General features: G+C 48.3%; 1 protein-coding gene across 1 annotated transcript in view; it reads right to left on the reverse strand.

Annotated features, from left to right (window-relative positions):
• Positions 1-13,486, reverse strand: part of LOC104521326 (glutamate receptor ionotropic, kainate 3) — a 50,622-nt gene extending 37,136 nt beyond the window's left edge. Inside the window, exons 1-6 of the mRNA XM_010163289.2 lie at positions 13,285-13,486; positions 12,244-12,501; positions 10,667-10,848; positions 6,645-6,698; positions 3,091-3,264; positions 474-617 (exon numbers count right to left, since the gene is read on the reverse strand). Coding sequence (XP_010161591.2) covers positions 474-617; positions 3,091-3,264; positions 6,645-6,698; positions 10,667-10,848; positions 12,244-12,501; positions 13,285-13,486 — 1,014 coding nt within the window. The remainder of the gene's footprint in view (positions 1-473; positions 618-3,090; positions 3,265-6,644; positions 6,699-10,666; positions 10,849-12,243; positions 12,502-13,284) is intronic.
• Positions 13,487-23,167: the final 9,681 nt, after the last annotated feature.

Here is a 23,167-nt window from a genome sequence, read left to right on the forward strand (position 1 = left end):
TCTTTCCTACCCCCGCCGCTCGCCAAAGCCGTTGGTCAGCACACAGGCTTTGCTGCTGGGACTCAGCTGGAGAGTACCCTTGAGAGCCCCCAAAAATGTTCCTGTGAGAGGTGAATGGCTATTGCTCTGCTGAGGAACAGCCTCAGAGAGAGTGACCAGCTGCTCTCGATGGCAGAAGAGGCCAGGGCGAGTCTCAGCGACAGCTCGGGAGATTTCAGGCTGGTTTGGATGTTTCGGTGTGGTGGCACGGATGTTATTTTGAAGGCAAAGACAGGATTTTTCCTTTCTGGGTGCACTCAGCAGCCTGGTGTATGTCTGTGCTTCCATCCAGATGTACCTGCCCTGGCTGCAGGCTTTTTTATAACCCTGTACCCACCAAACCTCTCTGCCACGTGTCCCCGTACCCGCGCTGAGCAGCTGCGCTGTCCTGCTGGGGACGTTTTGCATTATTGGGAAACAAATCATGCTTTTACCTCTTTTATAAAATTCATGAAGCGGCCACCGAACCTCCAGGCTTTGTGCCGATGGCACTGCAGGGAGTTCACGGTCATCTGAGGGGCACGCTGGTAGCAGACGGAGACCACGTGTACCGCGTCGTACAACAGGGCAGCGTCTGTCTAAAGTGAAGGGGAACAGCATTTGTGTCGATAGCGGCTCCAGAGCCAGGATTCATTCCATAGCCTGGCGCTGGAGAAGCTGTGAGAACCCCCTCTTGAGTTCCCCCTGCCCAGCACCCAGCAGACCTGAGGGTTCTCTGTCCTGTTCCAGTGCTGAGCATCCCCCCTCCGGGGTGTCCAACCCTGCAAACCGCGATGCCAGGGCAGGGCTGGGCGCTCCAGAGGTTCCCTGGGATCTCAAGAGATGGCTGCAAACGCCTGTGCGTTAACACAGACTTGTGTAAACCTCTAGCCTGACCTCTCGTGCAAAGTGCATCCTCAGAAGATGTAGCTCTGCATGAGGCAAAGCCTCACAATCGTGTTTTTCTGTGCAGTGGTTGTGTAGCAGATCACAGCTCTGTCTAAAATCAGAGACTGGGACAATGTCATTTGTGTGCTTCTATTCTGGTTATTTCTAGCACATTTACTGCTGTATTGTCAAACAAGGAAACAGCTATTCTAAATGTAGAAGATAGTAACAGAATTTTCTTACTTAGTCTGTTTTGTCTGAGTGTAAAAAAAAAAACCCTGTATGAGAACATATTATCCACACTATTTTATACACGGTGAAGTAAGCAACAGAGATGTTAAATGGCTTATCCATGGGCATGGAATTTTCCAAAATGACCCAAACTGCCACTGAAATCAGGACCTCACAGATGTGTTACATCTTCCTGCATTTCAGTGATTTGAACTAGGGATAACTTTTTTCTTCCATATAATGTGATAGTTTTAGATTCAATTTGAAATGCCCTATCTCACCTCCAAACACTGATCAAGAGAATTGGATTTATTTTTCACTCTGATGTGGTAAGACCTCCCAGCGATAATACATTATTTGCTGGTTTCACAAAGCTACAGAACAGATGTGAGTGTAGCAGCGGTGTAATAAAAACACGACAAAACAAAATAATACAGCAAAACAACTAGGCAAATATCTAACAGGACATGGAGAAAATCCTCCAACGTTGGCAGCCATCTCTGTGACCGTCCCTTCCCGCAGCCCCTGAGCATGAAGAGCAGACCCCCTCTCTGCGTCCCACAGGCTTGTGCTGCAGCAGCAGGGACAGGTTCTGTATCTTTGGGGCGGGGGAAAGGGGGACACAAGAATGTGTCAAAGCAATTTTCTGGTGAATTACATACAGTAATGCCCAGCTGAGGTCAGGGCCCTGCTGGAATAGACACCAGGCAAACACAAATAAAAGGTAGGATCCCCTCTGAAGGAGCAAACAGAGGTGGTGGGAACCAGCTCGGCTGCAGTTGTGGGTGATGCTGAGGAACAGGAGATGGCTAAAGGAGAACCATGGGGCTCTCCTCTAAGGAAAAAAAAGAACAGGAGGGACACGAGGAGCTATTTCAAGGTGAAAGTCTGGGAGGCTTTGCCACGTGTGGAGGGGTTCTTGGCAGATCTAAAGGGAGAAGGAAGGAGGGAGCCAGTCAGCAATTCTGGGGGTCGGAGACAGCCTCGCAGGGAAGACAGATGGGAGAGCAGGTGCTGCACCTTCCGAGCAGTAACTCAGCAGAGCAGAGCTGCCATCAGACCCTAAAAGGAGTCATCAGAGCTGCAGCAAAGCCCATCTCTGGGCAGAGCTTTGGCTCTTTCTCCCTGTGTCAGTCCCAGGGAACTGCCTGGCCCCATCCAGCCCTGTGCTGTGCTCCAGCCCTGGGAGCTGGGCTGTGGGCTGCGCTCGGCTCTGCGGGGGATGATGGCAGCTGGAGCCCTGAAGGTCCCTGTGGGACAGACCCTGGCTCGTCCAGTGGGATGGGAGCGTTTCTGCTCCCCAGTGCTGCTCCCAGGGCTAGACAAGGGACTGGCCAGGTGATTGTCCTGCCCTGGGCTGAAACAGGACCTGTGGAGAGCGACCCGAGGGAGGGGATGTCCTTTCCTGGGTGCTGCGGGGTTTGGGGTGCTCACAGCCCGTCCCTTCCCTGGTCAGCAGCTGCACATCAGGCGAGCACAGAGAAATCCCGCTGCGCCTGAACGAGGGGTACAGCACCCAGCTGATGGCAGCTCCATCTCATCTTGTTCCCAGCAAGAAATAGCTGAGACACTTCTCCGCTATGCTCAGCCCTTTCTGGATCTGAAAGCTTTGAATTTTGCTGGTCCTGGGGGCAGCTTTTACTGGCAGGAAGAGAAGGGAGGGGAGGAGCACAGTGTCTCAAAATTGGCAAAGCTGTCAGCAGCTGGGCCTGCAAAAGGAGCGTGTTAGCTCAGCAGTGGGCTGCAGGGGATTCACCGGCTGAACACGCCACGTTTGAGAGACTGTTATTAAGGAATGGAAGCAGCTACCTTGGGAAAGATACTTGGGATGAGTTGTTACTAGTGCAAGAACCAATAACTGGAACATTTAGGTCTTAAAATATGTTCCTGCCTTCTCTGCTGCCCTGGTCTGCTTCCCACACCTCACCCATGCTCTGTTTAAAGTTCTCGTACCATCATCACGCCGTCCAGCAGTCCCAGCTCCGCCTTGGGCGCTGACTGCAGCCTCTCCATGGACCACTTCTCAATGATGGAGGACACGTGCGGGTTCTCCACGTTGAGGATCCGGAAGCCGGTCAGGTTCACTCCAGAGTAGCGATATGGTTCTAGGTCTAATGCATAAAGATCCTTAAAAGAGAGAAACCAGTTTAAACATTTTGTTTAGCTTTATTTTGTTTGTCTTTTCTGCATCGGTTCATGTCTGTGTTTGAAGTGAGGTGGCAGAGCCCATAGAAGGTGGGAGGTAGGACGATGTCCCCACGAAATTGGTGGATTGTGCTGTCCCCATCAATCGCTGCCTGCAGAGACTCGTAGGTGTTAGAGGAATTTGGGTGTCGTATGTGCAGGTTCACCCACACACAGCGGAGGGGAACTCCTGCCAAAGAACTCCCTCTGCATAGACGAGGCAAGCGAATTGTGGGGAGAAAACCAGAATCACTGTAACTGTGAAAAAAGAGGCCTGTGACCAAGAGGGGGGGACAAGGCAGAGTTCCTGTGCCCCAAGCTCCCTGGGGCCTTTCCGTGGAGTATTTGCTGTGAGTGCTGAAGCCCACAGGGAGCTGCAGATGACAGAGTAACTCTGAATGCAGAATGCCAATTTGCAGGCGGCTCTCAAAGAGGAACATTACGACCAGCCTACACAGTCTGCAAATGAATGAGAGTGCCCTTTATAGGACTGAAAAAACCCGCAGCCAGGCAGTCCTCAGCTCTGCTGGCAGCCAGCCCACGAGCATCGCTTGGCAGGCAGCGAGGGGGGCACTGGGAGGCCTCTGCCTGTGCACGTTGTTAATGCATCTCCTGGCTCCGCCGCACGTCTGAATATCAACCTCAGTTCAGGGATTAACTTCAGTGCTCAGTAACTAGTCTGAGTAGTCTGGGGTTGGACAGCACGGCAGGAGCAACCCCAGCTGATCTGCTCAGCAAACACCCAGGGCAGCGGAACTGAGGGAGATCGTGAATGAATGCGGTGGAGAGTGGCAGTCGGGAGGGGGCTTTGTCAGTGGGAGTCATTTGTTGGATGGGACATTCCTGATCCGAGTTTATCCTGAACAATTTCTGCAAACGTAGTAAAAACGTGGGGAGGTAGAAAGGCAACACCACTGTCCTCTGTGGTAGAGGGTGGGGGGTGAATGTGGGAACGATGTTCATTGCTCTCACAAGGGATTATTAAAAAGAGTTTATATATGACATGAGATTCCGTGGCTGCTGCTGGTTTGTAGGATGTTCTGTACTGGTAGTTGACCCCATATACAGTGTCCGTCAGCAGCGAGCGAGCCTCTGCCCATGGGGGAGGTGGAAAAGCACTGGCCCTAAAACACACAGCCCTAAGCAAAGCATAACAAAATGAGCACTTGCCAGCAACCCAGACTTCATTCTCTGTGGGAGAGCCAGGAATTCTTGCAGCTGTTTTGCTTTAATAAGCTTTGGGGGTTTGATCTTTTCCTTAAGCACTGGCCTCTGACTCTGCACCCCAAGGCACACTGTTGATGGATGCCGAGTTTTATCTGCAGGTGCAGCCGGGACTGAGTCATTAATCACACCCACAACAGAGTTCAGGGTCTTTGTGGTTTTGTTTTTTTGTTATTGTTGTTTTCCCCTGAAAAATCACAAGTACAAACCTCCACGTTTTCTTAAAGGGCATTGTGAAAAACAGACCGTGATATTGACTTTTAAATGACTTATGGTAATGAAGGGCAAATCCCACCGGTATTTTGGGTGCTCCCCCTGACCCCCATCCTGCTGCTCTCCACTGACCCTTCATTTCACCAAGTTCCTATAGAAGCCAACCTCCCATCAGGTCCCTCCTTGGTTCCAGTTTAAATCTCAGCTGCAACCTGATTTATCATTTCCTGGAATTAGAGGATAATTAAGAATACAAGCTGAGTGTCAGAACATGCAGAGGTGTGGGGGAATTGCCGTATCCGTTTCTTCTGGATTTTCTGCTCTTGCACAGCCACAAATTGAAACATCTGGTTCTATTTTCCACCTCATCTACATTCCCTTTCACTCGTTATTTTCTGTACTGCAGATTAATTTCCCCCTTCATCCTACTACCTTTAGGAAAGTTTTATTCTCAGTGCTTCTGTGTAGCTCTTCCCCTTTCTTACATGATCTCTCCCATGCTCATTTTTACAAGCTGCTGAGAAATTCTGGGAAGTGTTGGGTTTAAGGGGTTGTCCTTGCTTGGGACTTTGCAGGATATGAGAGCTGTGCACGTGTTAGACAAAGCTGGGAAGAGTTCCTCCTCCTCCTCCTCTGGTAGAAAGGGCTGATGGGGCTCTTCATGCTGGAGTCAGTGAACTGTGCTCTTGCTGCCTAGCAAAATGTTGAAGCATTTCATGCCAAGTGTTGATACACTGTACTCAGTATTGACTGGGGACCTTTTAGAAACGTTCAGTATAACATAATAGACTAATTCATTAGCACCCCATGGGTCTAGTACTGTAGAAGCTGAAGCACAGGCATTGCAAGCTAGGAAAACATTGCCTTAAGGAATGACAGATTAAAATATCTTTCCCATGATATAACTGTTATTTCAGGAAAGTGGCATTAATTGTGATTGCTTATCTATTAATTTATTATAATTCTTCTTTTCCCACCTCCAGGCTGTACCTACACATGAAATGTACTCTAGGCTCAGCTGGGGCTGATTAATAGGAGGTTATCTGGGAAATGCTTAAAGCTGCCTGGAATAGATAATGGCAGCAGGGGTAATTAAAATGTCTTTTGCATTTGAAAAATAAATTTTGCAGTTTTTAAGGGTTAGTTTAGTCTGAGTCTTTCCTAAAGGCAGAAAGATAAATTGGATTTACAAAATCAAGCAAAATTCAACAGTATACTAGACAATAGCATCCTAAATGGAAACGAAAGCGGCGTGCCAAAAAACCCAAACCAAAATGCCTCCTGGAGTCAGAGAGGAACTGGCCCGTGTTTAATGAGAGTGGAGTTAATTTGAAGCTGAATTCCCCTCATGCAAAATAAACCTGCAGTACTGAAGCCCTGACCACAGCAGGGCTGCTGCTGGCTTCTAGGGGAGACCTCGGAGATCACACAGAAACACGTACCCAGGTCTCACTGAAACTCAGTCCCATCACATCCTGTCTGCACAAATTCACACGTCTGCTCATCTTCCCGTGCATGGGTAGCTGCCCTGAAATCCAAATGACTGGGAGGGGAAATAAAACCAGAACCTACATCTGTGCAAAGCCAGAGCGGCTCCAAAGGTGTGGACCAGTCCAAGAGCAGGAAAAGAAACCCCGACAGCTCTGGGAGCAAAGCACCCAGGTGAGGCTGCCCTTGCAGAGATGTTACAGCCCAGTCACTGTGGTCTGATTCTCACCTGATGCTAAGCCCAGCCCTGCCCTCACCCGTGGGGTACCAGCCCTCCCCTTCTCTTGCTTTTCCCACCCCACCACTTCAGTGTCCTGCAGCTGCAGAGCACACCTGGGACAGGACACCCAGCCCACTCTCTGAGTGTAAATGGGGTTTGCACAGATTAGATACGTTACCAGAGTGGTGAAGATGAAGTGGTAGTATTCCGTCATCATCCCCATTGCCATGGCCTTGAGGAGAGTAGGGAAATGATGTTAGGGAGAGCAGACACGAGAATACAACAACAATCATGCAACATAAACCTCTAAATGAGCTGATCTGGTAAATGCAGCAGGAGACAGACCCAGGGACATGGAAGCTGGGTTCTGGATCAGTCCCCTGAAGCAGTTCAGCATGTGCTTTGTCAGCAAGAGGCACTTGCTTAAGTGCTGAGCTGAACCGTGGCTCTTGAACCTTTCTGAGAGGGCAGCAAAGCCTCAGTGTCCAGCTCCTGCCGAGGCCGGTGGCATTTCTGGGGTTGCTGTACCATAGTAAGTGAGGACAGAGGCCGTGGCACGCTGCTGGGCTCACGGGTCATGTGTGGGGTGAAATCTTCCAGGGATGCAGGCTGGCTTCTGCCGGCACAACTGGGAGAAAGAGGGTTCCCTTCCCTTCTCAGGTACCAGCCAAGCAGCGACCTCACATAAACCTGTGCAGAATGACCATAAAGCAGCCTGTTCTCATGGTTACATGTCCGTGTACTGGCTAAGAAGTGAAGTAAAAGGCTTTTTATTTCTTACATGTGTGTTTCTGGTGCTCTGCATCCCCTCCCCTTCAGCGCCCGTCTGTGTACCATGTACCTATAGCCCTTGTCTGCGCGTCCCTCCTTCCTGCCTGCGATAGCCAGATCCTAACGCAGTGCCTGGGTTCAAGATGGGTCAGTGAAAGCAGAGGCACAGGGATGGGCAGCAGGAACGTCTCCCATCCCTCAGCCCTTGGAGATGGTGGTCAGGACCCGAGGGCTCTTGGCCAGCCCGGACTCTAGGTGTGCCAGCCCCGACACAAAGGCCAGTTGGTGCCAGTTGCTGGGATTTGCATAACTGAGCAGTGGAAAGAACATGATGTTCTGGGAGGTTTGTCAGAGAGTGATGGGACAGAAGGGACCTGGGCTGGGTGGCCTTGCCAGGCCCTACACAACAAGGGGAATGTGTTTCTGCCTGTGAGAAGGGTCACCTTGAAGTCAGTGGCTGGCTAAAGGAATGTGATACCCATAGTTGTGACTGTGATGCTGACTCTGTGAGTGTGTTTTCTGGAGAAATCTCCACTGATGGGAGAGCGAGTTCAAGTCCCCCCAGGAAATGTTTGCTTCTTTGGTTTTTGCTAAAATTACTAGGGCAGGATTTAGCTCTGAGGAAGGAAATGACAGTTTGAAAAGAAGTGAGATGTGAAAATAAAACAAGGGAAAAGGAAAGGATCTCGATTACAAGCCTAGCTATTGTAACTCTGGAGTGTGACTTCATCTCACGTTTTCTGGCCTGGAAGTACCTTTCAGAAGGCCGGGCAGTGTCCGTGTGTGGCAGCGTGCTGTCCTGTCCCCAGCTCCCCGCCTGCCTGGGGGTTCTGGGGGGCTGGAGCACAGCTCCCTCCTGACCTGCACACCCACGTGCAAAGAGCTGGAGTAGGGAACGACACCTCAGAGTGTGCAGCAGCAATTTGATGATGGGAAACCAATCGAGAGGAAATCACGAGATTCCAGTTCAGATGCTACAGCTGGATCAGTGGTAGATGAAGAGTCCAGACCTGCTGCAAGGAGCAAGTCCCAGCTTGCCTGTACTCACAGCCTGTGTGCAGGGTACATCTGGGTGTGTGGGGAAATTAATAAATGATAAACCTGGTGGATAAGCTACAGGCAATCACCAGGGTGAGGATGGGAGCTCCATTAAAGCCGAGACAGGCACATCTGTGCACTGCAGAGTGCGGCAACTGTTCCGAGACAGCTGCCAAGGAGGAGAGAGAAGCTGGAAGCCAGAGAACAGATGTCAGGCATTAACAAGTGACCAAAAAGGAGCAATGCCAGAGATGGGGAGGCCTCAGGAGCAGGCCTAGCTCTGTGACAGGTTTCTACAATGATTTGTTTGTCCAAGAGGGTAAAATAATGAATGGTTTGATGCCTCAGTCACTCCAAGGAACCCTGACTGGAGCAGTGTGTGGCAATGTCATCTGAACATCTTTGTGTCAGCTCTTGTGTTGTTATTCATGGATTACTAATCCATGGGGGTTTTTACTAATCCAGTTTAAAAATACTGCCTGGATTATCAGTGAAGTGCCTTGCTGCTCGTGTGCTGTGGGAGTGAGTTACCTCAAGTAACCTGGGAGCAAGATCTGGTCTGGCTTGATGCTGGGTGCTTCATCAGAGCTGCTTTAGCCAACACAGGCTATAGGTGCTCAAACCATCTCATGTTACCTAAAGATGCTCAGTTAAAGTCAGTACCAAGTGCTGGAGATTTTAGCCTAAGTCTTGGGAGAACCTTTTCTGCATCCATTGGTGCAGCCAAGAGTCCAGGGACTGGCCTGGCCGGAGCAAACAGCAGAGGCCAAATGTCTGCAGAGCTGACTTGTGGAATTACCAAGATGTTACAAAAGGCAGATAATAGCAATAATAATATATGAGCATTGTTGTTTCCAGGACAAACAGAAGGCTGGGCCATTCTTCCCTGACTTTTTTTACAGTCCATTTTTTTTTTCCTGTGTGTTGTTTTTCTAACCCTGCAAAGTGAAAGCAGTCTCCCCTCTTCCAGGAGAAGGATTTGGCTTTACCCAGCTCGTACTTTCACTGAATGTGCAAAGCAGAGGGTGAGGAGGGCAGCGTGGAGTAGGGATCGGGAAGCCTGGTTTACTGTCCCATCCTATGGAAGAGAAAAAAGCTGTTTCACAAGTGAAGGTGGCACCTCTAGGTGTGCATTTCTTGATATGGGTAGAAAAGTTATGAAATGATGAGGTTTCTGAGCTTCCTAATTCTTCAGCAAATGTGAATGCCAATGGCAAGAGGATTTAGCAAGACTTCTTTCCCCTAGTCCCCCTTCTCCTCCATCTTCCTCACTCTGCGCTCGCAGTGATGAGCAGAGCAGATGGCACAATAAACTATAATAAACTGCATAATAAGCGAACAGCACCAAACTCAGCCAGCATGTTAAAATAATAGGCAGGAGACAATGAGTCCCTTATATTGCTTTCTTTAATAATCCCTCCCAGGCTTTCTGATTTCTCTGAGCACTTCCCTTCATTTTGCATCAAGCCGGCTGCAAGAGAAGTCTCTTTCCATGTGCTGGCTTTCTCAGCCCTTCAGGGGATTTATTTAATCTATGTGGTAGTGTCTTGCTGGGCTGATATGAGCAACACTTCCACCAGCTGTTTTTTAGCATTCTTGGTGAGAGCATTTTCCTCTGCTTCATATTGACCCTGAGACCTAAAGGCACTTGAAACGAGGAGCTGGGGTGAGCAGCAAATCTTCTGGTCTGCGGGAAATGCCAGGGGAGCAACTCCGGGAGAAAGGGGACAGAGATCAAGTGAATGGGAAATCACTGACATCTGGCTTAAAGTCCAAGAATTGCACACGATGCTCATGAAGGGACAGAGGACGCTGTCCCTCCCTGGCTGACCCAGTCCTGGCTGCCTGCAGCGCACGACTCAGAAAATAACCGACCAACGCGAAGCGGTTTGTACCCCGCGCCTCTGTACGGACCTGTGGTCACAAACCTGGGGACATCAAGCAGCACAGAGGGGAAAGGAGACATTTAAAACCAGCAAGCATGAAAATCTCGTGCAGCGCTAAATGAGCAGGGACAGAAGTGACCTGGAGCACGGTGCTGCCTGCGAGCGCGGCAGAGGGCTGGGGCCGCACAGCCGCCGAGGGGAGCGGGACAAGAGCCTGGTCTTTGTGCTGCATCAACACCTGCCTGGCACCTTCTCCTCCCGTAACGTTTGCTCATTCTTACCAACACGTGCTTTTTGATACTTGCATTTTTTTTTTCAGTTAAAACTACATTTTCTGTAGAACTCAAATAGTGCCCTTGATAAATATGTTGTAGCTTTTTGAGTGGCTGTGGATTGTGGACAGAAGGAAAGCTGCAGGGCTGCACCCATCTGCAGGGCTCTCCCTGCGGTACGGCCACCCTGCATGCGTGGTCCCTCACTTTGTCCCACATCACCCCCCACTCACCTGCTTGAGGATCTGAGCTGCCATCAGGTGGCTGCAGTCAAAGATGATGCGGAATTCCCTTCCCCGCTTCATCTCCTTCAGCAGCGGCCGAGCATCGTCGGTGTCCAGCGGGAGCTGGCGGATTTTCAGTCGGATATTGTACCTTGATGGGGCCATGATGAGCTCTTGCAGGCGTATCAGGCCTTCAGATATTGCACAAAGACAAACCCACAGCGTTACTGGGAAGTCTGCCTCAGCCCAGCAGGCTGGGGATGGCAGCAAATGATTTCTTCCTGTATTATTTTATGGAATGCAATAGAGACTTCCCTCTCTCCCTCCCTCCTTCCCTCAGAAGGCCACTGCTAAAGGCGTATCAAAGCCAAAGTGTCATGTGCCAGTGGGTAAGCACCCAGGTATTTCCAGAGCAGTTCTTCTAAGGCAGAATGGCTTTTCCTGGTGTTTCCCTGCTGCCCCTGCATCCAGCTGTGGTAGAGCTGGGGTCCCTGCATCCAGCTGTGGTAGAGCTGGGGTCCCTGCACTAGGTAGGAAGAGAATAGCAAGTTGATCCTAACCTTTGACATCTCTGGGATCACAACAGATTTTCTTAAGCAAATATGCCCTTGAGAAAGGACAGGATGTGATAATCAGCTACACACCAAATTAAAATCTGCAGTATTTACCATGCACAACAGCAAAAGAATAAATGAATATGCGCTTAGATGGATGAACAGCATAGTTCATAATGGTCACTTAATCACAACTTATAACTTTCTTGCTACCCTTAGAATGTATTTCTTTTTTGTGCAGAAGGTACAAAGCCATGCTGCATGCAACTGAGCAGCAATTATTGGTATCTAATGTTGCAAGAAGAAATTCAGCAGATGCCTATTGCAAGGAGGAAAAGAGAACCATGTCCCTCTGTACTGTGGAAGAAATACATTAGAATACGCCACAAAGGGAACATACTGTGACCCACATTTGCAAACAGGGATGTCAAACTGCGTTCTCATCAGCCCTCCCCTAAAGAAACCATTTGGTTTAGTGGAATTAGGTTGGACAGACTATCCAATGCGTCTTTTGTTTTGGGGGTTTTTTTATCTATAGTGCTGTGCAGTGCTTTGCTTTGTTTAACCATCAACAGCGTGCTTTATGGGAAAAACTTTGTCAGCTATGTTTTATAGAATTAGCTAGAAAACAAAAAAACTTTCCAGAACTGTTTTTGCTTTTAGCTGGGAAACTTGCACCCTCAATGGCAGCCACAGACCAAGGTCTTTGCTGGTGTAGACGGGCACCGTGGTGCCAAATACAGCCGAGCTGAGCCAGATCACACTGTTGGACAATTAATCCTCCCCGTGAGCCATTGTCAGCTCTGGGGTGTGGAGGGTTACCCAGTTTCTAAGTGTTTTGTTAATTAAACGCTTCAGAAAGGATCCCAGGGCCATCTGCAACGCTCGCCTGAATGCCTGGGAACTGGGGTGCACTGAGCACTGCACAGGGTGTCATTTTGCTCCTCAAAGGCTTCATTAGAAAAGTTCCTAAATGGGACCCACACCACCAAATCTCCCAGATTCCTCTTTTAAAGCTCCTCCTTTACCTACCTGTGCTGTCATCATAAACCACAGTGGCTGACCTCCATTTCAAATACTGCACGAGGTCCAGAATGGCGTGGCTGAGGGAAGCGTAGTCGGGATACAGGTTGACATAGAAAGTGTCTTTGTTATCCAAAGGGTGATGCTTCCATCGGAGCTGTATGTGTGGGACTTCCAGGGCGTTGCAAATAGACTGGACAGCGTTGGTACAGGAGCCTTGGGAAGGTCCAAATATTGCTACCACCCCCAGAGCGAGCTGGTCACAGGCTGGGAAGGGAAGGGAAGGGAAGGGAAGGGAAGGGAAGGGAAGGGAAGAAGGGAAGGATGCTGTCAGTAAAGCACAGGACACCTCTGAGGGGGGCACAAACTTCTTCCTGAGCTGGACCATGGAGCAGCGGCCGGACACACAAAGCTTGTGGGTACTAACAGCAGCATAGGGATTAGGTAATTAAAACAGTGAAGAGAGGCAAAGAGAGAGAGAGGAGGAATTCTGGCAGGTGAGGGTCTGGACCAGTGGTTAGAGGCACAGGGATGTTTCCAGAGGAGGGAATAATGGCTATGGTGTGTTAGAAATGGTTGGGAGCTCAGGCAGCAGGTTTTGTTTCTCCCAAAACAGAAGCAAACTCAAGAAGCCCTCAGGTCATCAGCCCCACAGCCTTTGTTGTGTAGTCCCATTTCTTCCCTCCCCTTCAGTAATTCAGGTGGGCTGCTGTTATCTGATCATAAAAAATGACTGTCTGTTAGGAAGAGAACAGCATCTCTACGCTAGAGATGTTAAAACTGCCAGGGATACAGTAAAATAAACGCAGGCATGGCCAACAGACCTCTGCTCAGGATCAGCAGCAAACACTGAAAGGAGTTTTGTGAGGTTTGCAGAGGGAAAAAAAGAATAGTTGTTCCCCTTATATTAAAATGCCTCTGGAAGGTCAGCTCCTGGAGGACCTCTCATCTAGATCACTGACAAAATGAGCTGCTGGGTCTCAAGCCAAACCGTGCCTTTTTGCTGAATAAATGGCCACAAAGCTGCTAAGAAGTCTGCTGTGCTCTTACCTTTCTTAGTTGCTTCAAAGCTGTCGTGGAAGTGTATCCTCTGAATGTCGTAGGTTAGTGTTGTGTTAGGCAACAAAGTTCTGTTTCTGTTGATAATATTGGCAGAAAATCTGAAGGCTTGTTCCTCAGCACTCATAACCTGGGTGTTGGGGCCATCTGCGTACTCAAAGATCCCCCCTGCAAGACAAGGCAAAACCAGCATTAAACTGCATAGAGTTTGATTCATAATCTTACGTATCAAGGACGAGAAAACTCTTGGGCTGAGCTGTGACATTTGCAGGCTGAACAAGGCTTGGTCCAGGACATTTCCTGGGCTGAAATAAAGACATTAAAACATCTGGGTTTTTGTTTTGTGCTGGCCTGTGTTCAGAATGCTGGCTTTGCAGGACAATAGGGGACAAATTTAAAGTCTTGGAATGCTTTTATTTTTTCCTATAAAACTTTAGGACCAGACCTTGGGAAGTGCAGACAGACTGATTGCTCAGCTGCAGAGACGCTCCAGGTTTGTGCTCAGTGGCATTACTGTGGTACAAAGCTGGTGCTGCCTGTCCCTCTGTGCCACGCTGGACCCCTCCCCACCTTCTCCACCCGTCTCCAAGTCCTCACACAGGAGACAGGCAGTGCAGCACTGCTACTTGCTGTATTTAGTGCCATTTTTAGTGCCATTTTTAGTGCCCTTCTCATCTTTTATTGTTCCTCATGTTTAGTTATCCAAGTTCTTAATTCAGACCAGCAGTGGCTTCTAAATTTCCCTACCCTACAGCTTATCTGCTCAATAATGCACGTCTGGAATGCATGCTTTCCCGTGTTCAAAAGTTGTTAATGCCATTACACCTCCCCATGGGCAAACAAGCTCATGTCACAGTATCGCTGGGTTTTTGGCTCTGTGTCTGTGAGTCTTGTCCTCAGTTCCTCACTGACAACCACTCTAATTGCAGTGACTCAGTGCAGGCATAAATTATGCAATTGCATGTCCTTGTCTCTGAGATGTAGGCACCGTCCTGTGCTCCTTACAGAACCATGGAAAGACACATAAACCTTGCTCTATCTTATTAAAAATAAACCAAAATAATTAATGGATGAGAGAGATAAGCAAATGCAATTGGTAACAGATGGTCTCTGGGTTCATTAGCAGAAGGAAAATCTTCCTCTTCAGTTTAAGGTAGACCTAAAATGTTTTGTTATAGACAACAGATGTCTACTCAGACCTCCTAGTTCTCAAGCAACTGCAAGAAAGGAGTCAGACGCATTATCTATGGGCTTTGTGGCAATTTGGTGTAAGCCAAGAGCGCCGCTTTGGCAAGAGCCAAGCTGCCATTTCTGTTGACAGCCAGGCTCTGTGTGTCCTCCCAGGAACCCGAGCAAAGCCACGGGCTGAGCGAACCACAGTAGCGATGCTGGGAGACTTCACAGCAAGGGTGCAAGAGCTGCAGAAAGCCTCTGACTGCTCTGCTCCCCACAATTGTGGCAAGTCACTTCCCTCCTCTTCCCCTGCAGACCTTGTGGATCTGTGTCCCTGCTTGTAAAGTGAGGGAGGGAATTAATTTACATTCATAAACATCCAAAAACGTTGGAGCTCTTCACTGCATGTTTCTGGTAGAGTAAAATATTACTGACCTCAGTACTAATGTGGGTAATAGGGGGAAGAATAAAGAAACAGAGGCTGAGTGCTCAGTCTGGAGACCCATTTCAGTCCCATTCAATCTTCAAGCCTCTCACTTGTGCCAGGTTTTCCATCCCAAATGCCTGCAGTGCAAGCAGGAGCCTAGCAAAAATGTCCAAGTGCCTCATTCTCACTGGATCCTGACAAAACATTTGGTTATTGACTGGTGTAAGGAAAATTATTCATCCATATCAAAGTTTGCACATTCTGGTGGCTGAATCTAAGTTTCTTAGGCCAGAGAAAGTTCATACACAACACTACAGCAGAAACAATGAACAAAACTACAGTGAGTGTGAGATTCATCCCTGTCTCTGTTCAAAGCTTTAGTGTCTGGAGCATTTTAGCAAAGGCTTGTTTGTTTTTGAGCATCATCCTGGAGTGATAACTGGGTTCATGTTACATTGATTATCAACTAGCTGACATGAGGTTTTCTCCTAGCCCAGAGCTTTCCGGGTTGCTCTGGAGCATGTCTTATTATGATAGAATATAGAAGGACTGGGTATGTGGATTGTTGGTGTTTGATCCCAAATAAAGTCACGTTCCAGACATCCAACTGGATATAATAGGCTTTTTGACAGAAAATATTTTTCTGTGCAGCCAGCCAATACCTTGAATTTAGTGCCAGGCAATGAGCAAGCAGACAGACAGGCACAAGTAATGCATTTCTGGTTACACTGCTGGGTGCTGGATGTATTGGGACAATGTGAAATCTCCTGCAGTTGCTCAGGTGTTGAGGAGCAGCCACCACATCCAACAGCTGCTCTTTGCTCAGAAACCCGGGGGATGGTGGGTGCCTGACGGCAGATCTGCTCCTGGAGATCCCTCTTGGCTCCTGCTCCTCTCCTTCAGAGACATTCATTCCAATCATTATTTAAAGAGCCTAATAACCAGCTTCAGACAGCTGATTAATGCATAATCTTCATCATGATTACATAGCATAACTGGCATTAATTTGAAAAGCCAGTTAATTTTGAAAATAATTGTTGGAGCTTTTTCATTTGAGCAAAATGGAGAATATCAGCTTGTGCCACTGAGTGAACCATGGATGTGACATCAGCTGGCTGATGGCTGGGCTGGACCCCATGTGTCCCCCACAACTCTCCACAGGAGAGATGATGCAATACAAATCTGGGCAGTCTGCTGCAAAGTGTTGGGACAATCAAACATGGTCAGCTCTCCCTGTGCTCCCCCGAGAAAGTGATCGCACGTGGGTCGTAGGACAGTAACCCCACTGTGACTCTACTCTTATAAAAATACAGAAAGTCAACGGGTGATAAAAGGTCAACAACAAAACAGTTTCCACTTTTATATACTACCTATAAACAACTGTCATCTGAGATAGTAAAACTAAAAGTCCTTTAGTGGTGCTGTCTGTCTCTAAACCACTTCTGCCTCCACCCTATTTTTTACAATATTTCATATGTTTTGGAGATTAATTGATGCTGCTCACTTGACCTGCTGCTAACGACCTTTTCCCAGTATTGCCTCTCTTCAGGTCCCAGCTTCCCCTTCCTTCTTTCTTAGCCTCCCGTAGCTTTGCAGACAGATAGGAGATGGCCGTGCTGATGCCTGTTGCTTGTTGCTTTTTGTAACGTCCTCCTGATGTTCACAAGAGTATTTGCTGCCAAATTTATCCAGGATGGGACTGTGCTGTTTCCTTGAGCAGTCAATACAGGCTGCAGAATCCCTGCTGCAGCGCCACGTGTTGTCCAACACACACTGAGCTTTAACACCTTCAGGTTGCATTTGTTTGCATGTATGTTTCTCCCTGAAAACCTTCCTTTCGTGCCATGTTTGTTCGGCCTTTAGTGCAATGGGATCCAGGTTTGGCCATCAGCCTTGTGGGAGATGCCTCAGCACAAACCCTCAGTATCTTCTCAGGCAGGATGGGGTCAAACGCTGTCAACTGTTATCATTTACTTTATATAATTTTTGATGGAGTCATCCATTATTACATCTGACTTCTTGGATTTTAAATATCAATCACCAGGCAGGTTAAATAATTATTGAGTTGTCTTTTGCCTTTAAAGCAGGCTAATTGCTCCCCAGAGAATGTCAATCAGCAAATGAGAAAACACGCTAATTAGAAGCAACTTCCCATCTTATTATTTTATATTCTTTTATTTGATGACCATTGACATTACTGCTGAGTTGGAGACGTTTAAAAATTCAAAATGAGAATGGAAAGCAAACACCTGACACTCTTATTTTAGATCTAGACCAGAAGAGCCCTAGTGAGGCCAGGCCTGGGGAAGGAGGCTGGCGCTGCACGGGGAGGGCGGGTCAGCTGCAAGACACAGAGGATCCCACTCTAACCCAGGAGCAGAGAATTAACCTCTGTCTTCAGGGTGAAATCTGGACCCCACAAAACACCCCAAATCCCACTGGTGTTGATCAGAACAGGCCCAAGTCTGTCTGCAAAGACGTGCTGCTCTCCTCCCTTCTCTGGGTGCTGATGCTGGAAGACCCTTGGAATGGCCCCAGGAGGGACCAGCAAGAAGCCTGGTCAATGGGATGGGAATCCTTTCCCAGTGCTTTAGCTTTTCCTGAGCTCCGGCTGCGCAGGCTGAATGCAAGCAGAGTTATTTTTAGCTTTGTCAAAAGCTAAGTCAAGAAAGTCAAAGTATTTTAGGTTTTCACTTTCTCCCCTCTTCCCCTTTTTAACAAAACAAACAGCTTCATTCTCGGAAAGAATATTCCACCAGCCCTCAGTGTGTGGTGTGATCTCTTATCCTTTACTCCTCATAAAATCACCGAGTTCCTTAGCTTTGAAGAACAACTATTTCCGATAACACTTTTCTCTCCCCCGCTGACAGTGTTGTTAACACATTTAGACAGCTCTCTGACAGTCTCTTTCCATGTGACACCCTGGAAGAAGCACTTGTTTTGAAATAGCTCTTGCTGAGGATGGAGCCAGCCTGGGCTCCTCCGGGGACGTGTGAGCTCCTGCCTCCCTCCTGCCCCAGGATCTGTATTTCATCTATTTTTTCTCTGAGGTCACAAAACATCTTTCTTGTTGAACAGCAGGGCTGGCTGTGGCACAGCCATTTGTCCTCTTCTGATGGGCTCTGCTTTGGGGACCGTATTAGCAAACGGGCCGATCAGGACCAGTGCACATCATTTAGTGCTGGTTCCTCCCGGGTGCCACTCGGCAGGTCCCCGAGCAGGAGGACGGGAGAGCCCTTCCTCCTGAGATGTGTCTCCTCTGGGAAGGCTTTGAGAACTGATGCTTCTGCTTGTCTGACCAGTCCAGTGGAGAGAATGTCACTGTCATGGTCCAGGTGCCCCCAGGGCCATTGTTTATACTGAGAAAGAGAAATGAGATAATACTGGTGGGAAGTCAAAGAAAGTTCTCAGGAGCATGAAGTTGTGCCCTGGGAATAGAGCTGGAACTCCCAGAGACTGTCCATCAGCATGGGATGGTTAGAGTCACAAATAATACTGAGTGCAGCGAAAGTGGCAAAATCCAGAAGGCAATAAATATCACCAAAACAAAAAAAGGAAAAGCAATGACAGATTTGTCCATGAGAAATCTCTCCTTGCACTTTCCCCCAAGGAGTTACTATAAAATGCTCTATAAAGTAACCACAGCTGAAGCAGGAGTTGGTCCCTTGTTCAGCTGGAGCCCCTGTACCTGCTGTCAGTGCCAGCTGGTGTTCTCCAGACAGAGACAACATCATCCTGTACAGTGATGAGTGAGGGAGGCAGCACCCAGGAATGCTGGGGGCTCCCACCCTGCAGCACTCGCTCAGTCGAGAGCCCTTTGTCCTGCCTGGGAAGCCCTCACACCCCGGCCACGTGCCATGGAGCCCTTGGCCCTGATCCGTCAGACCCCAGGGTGGGCTCAATGCAAAGGCAATAAACAGAACTTGCAAACTTATGGAAACAAACCTTGTGGGAAGGAGCTGAAAATAATTTCTTAGGTTTGTCAACGGGTTTCTGATTCTGACAGAACAAGGGAGCGAAAAGGATCTGAGTTCCTGTCCCCTTACGCTGCTGCTGATCATGCATCAGCCTTGTCACTTCAGTGTGACACTGCTTAATGTGATGCAGCACAGCCACATATCCAAAGCAATTTCAGGCTTCATAACCAGGCATCACGCAAGAGAGAGCCCCTGCGCAGGAATCTGCCGCTGCTCACAGGCCAAGCTGTCCCCTGCCCGCCGAGCCTGCTCTCTCTGGATGCTAATTGCTAAAAACCCAGGAGGAGGATCTGACTCTGAACTCGGGACGAGGATTAACCTCAGAGCCGGTGTGTCTGGGTTGCTTACGCTCACACCCTGTCTGTGTTCCTTACACATCTCTCTTGTAAGAATTAAAAAGGAATCGAGCCTGTCCCCGAGCAGACAAACATTACTCCCCTGGCTGCTTCTCTGGCTCTCGGGTCCAGGGCATTTCCAGACATATTTTCTGAGGGTCTCAGGTTCACTCTGCCTCCACAGACAGAGAAAGCCCAAGATGTACCTGCCCAGCTGGAAGTTTCCCCCGTGTCCACGATCCCCTGCAGCCAGATGGGGCAAAGCGGGTGCTGAGCGCAGCCCCTCCCAGCTCGCTCTGCCCGCTCCAGTGGTGTGGCTGGGGGGGCTCCTGAATTGCTGGATTTGCTCCCTAAGGGCCCTCAGGAGGTGCAAGACATGGGGCAGGGGAGGCAGCTCTCACTCTGCTTTGAACCTTCTCATGGGCTCAGAGCTGGGGCAGGCACAGGAGAGCTGCTGGTCGCTGCTCCCCTCTCGGGATGTCCTGGGGACCCACCGTGGATAACAGGAGGAGCTGGCAAACCAGGGAGCACTGCCAGGACCTCAGGTCCCACCACACTTTGCAGCACAAGGCAAGGCCAGGTACTTGCTGAGCAATGGCAAGAAAATGAATTCAAGCAGAAAATCAGATATGCAAAATGCGCGTGTCCCGTAAGGAGGGATTTTCCCGCCTGCCAGGACAGAAAGCCCATCACAGCAGGTTGATCCATTCCCCAGAGACAGCATCTCCTTCTTTTCTCGTTTTGATATTGAATATGCAAAATCCTATTTAATTTGCACTGTATTAGGTACTTCATGTCACAGGGGGTGACATTCTTCTCCTATGTATAAGCAGTTTAACAGATGAGCAGTCAAGTGGCAAAGAAATACATTATTAATGCTTCTGGTTAAATTAACTGATTAAAACCACTGTAGCTAAAATGTGTGTATCAGCACTTCACTTGCACTAAATGAGAAATTAATGGAATATGGTGGCTTGGTTTTTTAATGGGAAGCAGCTAGGGCTGGCATGGGAAGGTGGGACACCTCTCTTAGGGCATCGCCCGCTCGCTCCACGGGCTGTGCAGGTTGGGTTTGCTCAGACCCGTGTTCGTGTCCTCGGCAGCGTCTCGGGACGCAGGCAGAGCTCACCCTGCCTGCTTCTAGCAACAAACTTCTCCTCGTCTGCAGCTCCAACTCGCTTGGCCTAATTGGCAATGCTTCCTCTGAACAAGCTGTTCTGGTGTTGCATGTTTTACATCTGAGAAAGAGCGTTTACCACAGCAGCAGTGTGTAACCCCGACCAAGGGAGCGGATCAAAGCGCTAATCTGAGATCAAAGGCCTTCAGCAGTGCTCCAGCAGAAATAAATTAAGTTAGCAACAGATTTCTTAATGATATTTACATTTTTAATTTGCATAATACATGATTGAAATGAAATGGGCATTTTTATTTTTTAAACAGGCTTAATTAATTGAAAAAAAAAAAAAGGCAGCTTCATAATCTCCTAGGAATAGATTCCTATCAAGATAAAGGCAATGAAATTACCAAGAAACTTTTCATTTATCCAGTACACAGCTCACAGCATAAGGCAAATCTCCACTAGTGATCAGTGAGATGCAGCCCAGGACACCCCTGAGGGACAGAGCTGCAGCTGTGGAGCCCAGTGATGCCCAGTCCCACCAGTTTCACTTGGGGGTGGTTGGGAAGGGCTCCTGCAGGCTCCACGGTTTTACTTTAAATGAGTTTATTTCTCTGCAAGAGGTCGATCTCACAAGCTTTGGGCTGCTCACATTCGGATCATTCTCACTATCAGATACTTCACCTGATACTTGGGCTCACTTCAGTTAATTAGCAATTCAGATTTTTTATTCGTGGGTTGACACAGGTACAGAATTAAACCACAGCATTTATTTGCACCTCCGCTTTCCCACACGGCGCTGCTGGGGAGGAGCAGTGGGGCTGGACTGTGCCCACCAGCACAGTCACCTCCAGATCCCAGACCTGCCCTGTGGGAGAAGCACCAAGGAGTGACCTGCCTTGGTGATGGGCAGCTCTGGGAGATGAGGGATGGGCAGCTCCTCCCCAGCACCTCGTTGAGACTCTGTAAACTCAGTAAACTTCTCCTGGAAACCACCAGTGACCAAATAAATCATGCCTGCTCAGATGTTGTTTTTATGATTGTGGTTTGTGCTATAAAGGTGTTTTAAACTGTAATATATGGGAGAAAAAAAATGTTTGAAAGCTTAAAATTATTAAGGATCTATAACACAGCTATAAGTATATTTTTCTGTGGTGTTTTATTGGCCTGTGGTGTAATCTAGTGTTAGATGTGATGTCCATCTGGCGAGCGAAATAAGAAGCAGAGGAACGAGGCCACGACTGAAATAAATCCAGGCTCACGCCTGGGATTGACTGGGCTTGTAACAAAACCTGCAGGATGATGAAATACTTCAGATTTGTCTTTATTATGTGCTGGGGAGCTCAGCTCTGGCACTGTGACAGGTTGGGACTCCCCCTGCCCCCATGTGCTGAGCACTCGTGGTGACGATTACGGGTGCTAGAGCAGAGCCTCCACCCGAGCAGGCAAATGCTTTTCTCACTTATCCCAGTGCAAACTGGGTCTGACTGGTGATTTGTGAAAATTCACTCTAAACTGAATGCAGGGTGTTGAAAACCAGAAACACTTTTTTTTCAGGGGAAAAAAAGAAAGGTCTTCCCAGTTAAACTGGAATTGGCAAATCTCTGGTCTCTGCCCGAGGGAGCCCTGGGGCTCATCGGACGTTTGCCAGGTCACTGGCAGTGGGGAGGGGTCTGGAGCAGGCGCTGCTGAACTGGTGACCCAGCATCAGACCCTGAAACCTCCAAGGTGAGAATGAATAGAGGAATTTGTTCATAGGAATGAAAACAGTGTGTAGAGGAGGAGCAGCGGCTCTGACCAGGCTTATGCTCTTCCCAACAAATGCTCAACCTCAGCTTGGCTGGACGTGGGTTTGTAAGTTCTCTGTCCATTTTCCTTCCCTACCAGTTATTAGCTCCTCTTTTACCTGGGAATAGAAATATACCTGATATAAATATGAAATAGAAGGTGTCCTGCAATGACATGAAGTCTTACATAAAAATTCAACCCAATTAAAATTACAATTATTGCATGTTAATTAAATTCTTCCTAAATATTCATCGCTAAGCCCTAGCTAATAAATGTTAATACCCACCTGGCATGTAGCATATAATATTAGACTTAAGAAAGCTAAATTAAATCCTTCACTTCATTTACAATGTAACCAAATACCGGCCCTCAACTGATTGTTTCTCATTCTTGTGTTGATGCTTCCAAAAATCAGGGCTGTAAGGAAGATGATGCATTGAATAGCAAATGCAGTTCTGCAAATATTATGACATATTGTTTGTCATCTGCCCTAAATATTTAACAGTTCAGTTGTACAAGATTTTTATGCCACATGCTGAGGATTTGCTCCTGATAGACGCTGAATTTGATTGATGAAATGGATTCCATTCAGGAGCTGACAATCCCAAAGCCTTGTCAGGAGCTTTGCTGTTAGCAGCTTCTGCTTTTTTCCCTCCTCTTTTTAAAAGAAAATAGAGAAAGGGGGGGGAAAAAAAAAAGAACAACCCACAGTGTTCTCTGGAAAAAATTGTTTCTTCTTAATCCCATCTATTCTTTACAGAAAACCCTTTGTGCAGGAAGAGGTCAAAGGGCTGTAATAGATTTCCACAGGTTTCCATGAGGCGCGTGGAGGGAGGGAGCGTGAGGATCCCAGTGACTGAACTGCCCTGCGCTGCTGGTGCTCGGCGGCAGCCAAAGGTGTCACTGGGAGATGTGGACACTATTTTGGCCCTTTTATCTTCCTGTTTTAGTGTCGTTAAACAGAGGGAAAAGCCCGACTTTGCCAGGATGTGCTTGTGTGTGCTGGGAGCAGGGGGTGGTGGGAGCAGGGGGTGGTGGGGATGGGGATGGGACATGC

Source organism: Antrostomus carolinensis, unplaced genomic scaffold, assembly GCF_000700745.2.
Source record: "Antrostomus carolinensis isolate BGI_N321 unplaced genomic scaffold, ASM70074v2 scaffold3550, whole genome shotgun sequence".
Taxonomy (NCBI): Eukaryota; Metazoa; Chordata; class Aves; order Caprimulgiformes; family Caprimulgidae; genus Antrostomus; species Antrostomus carolinensis.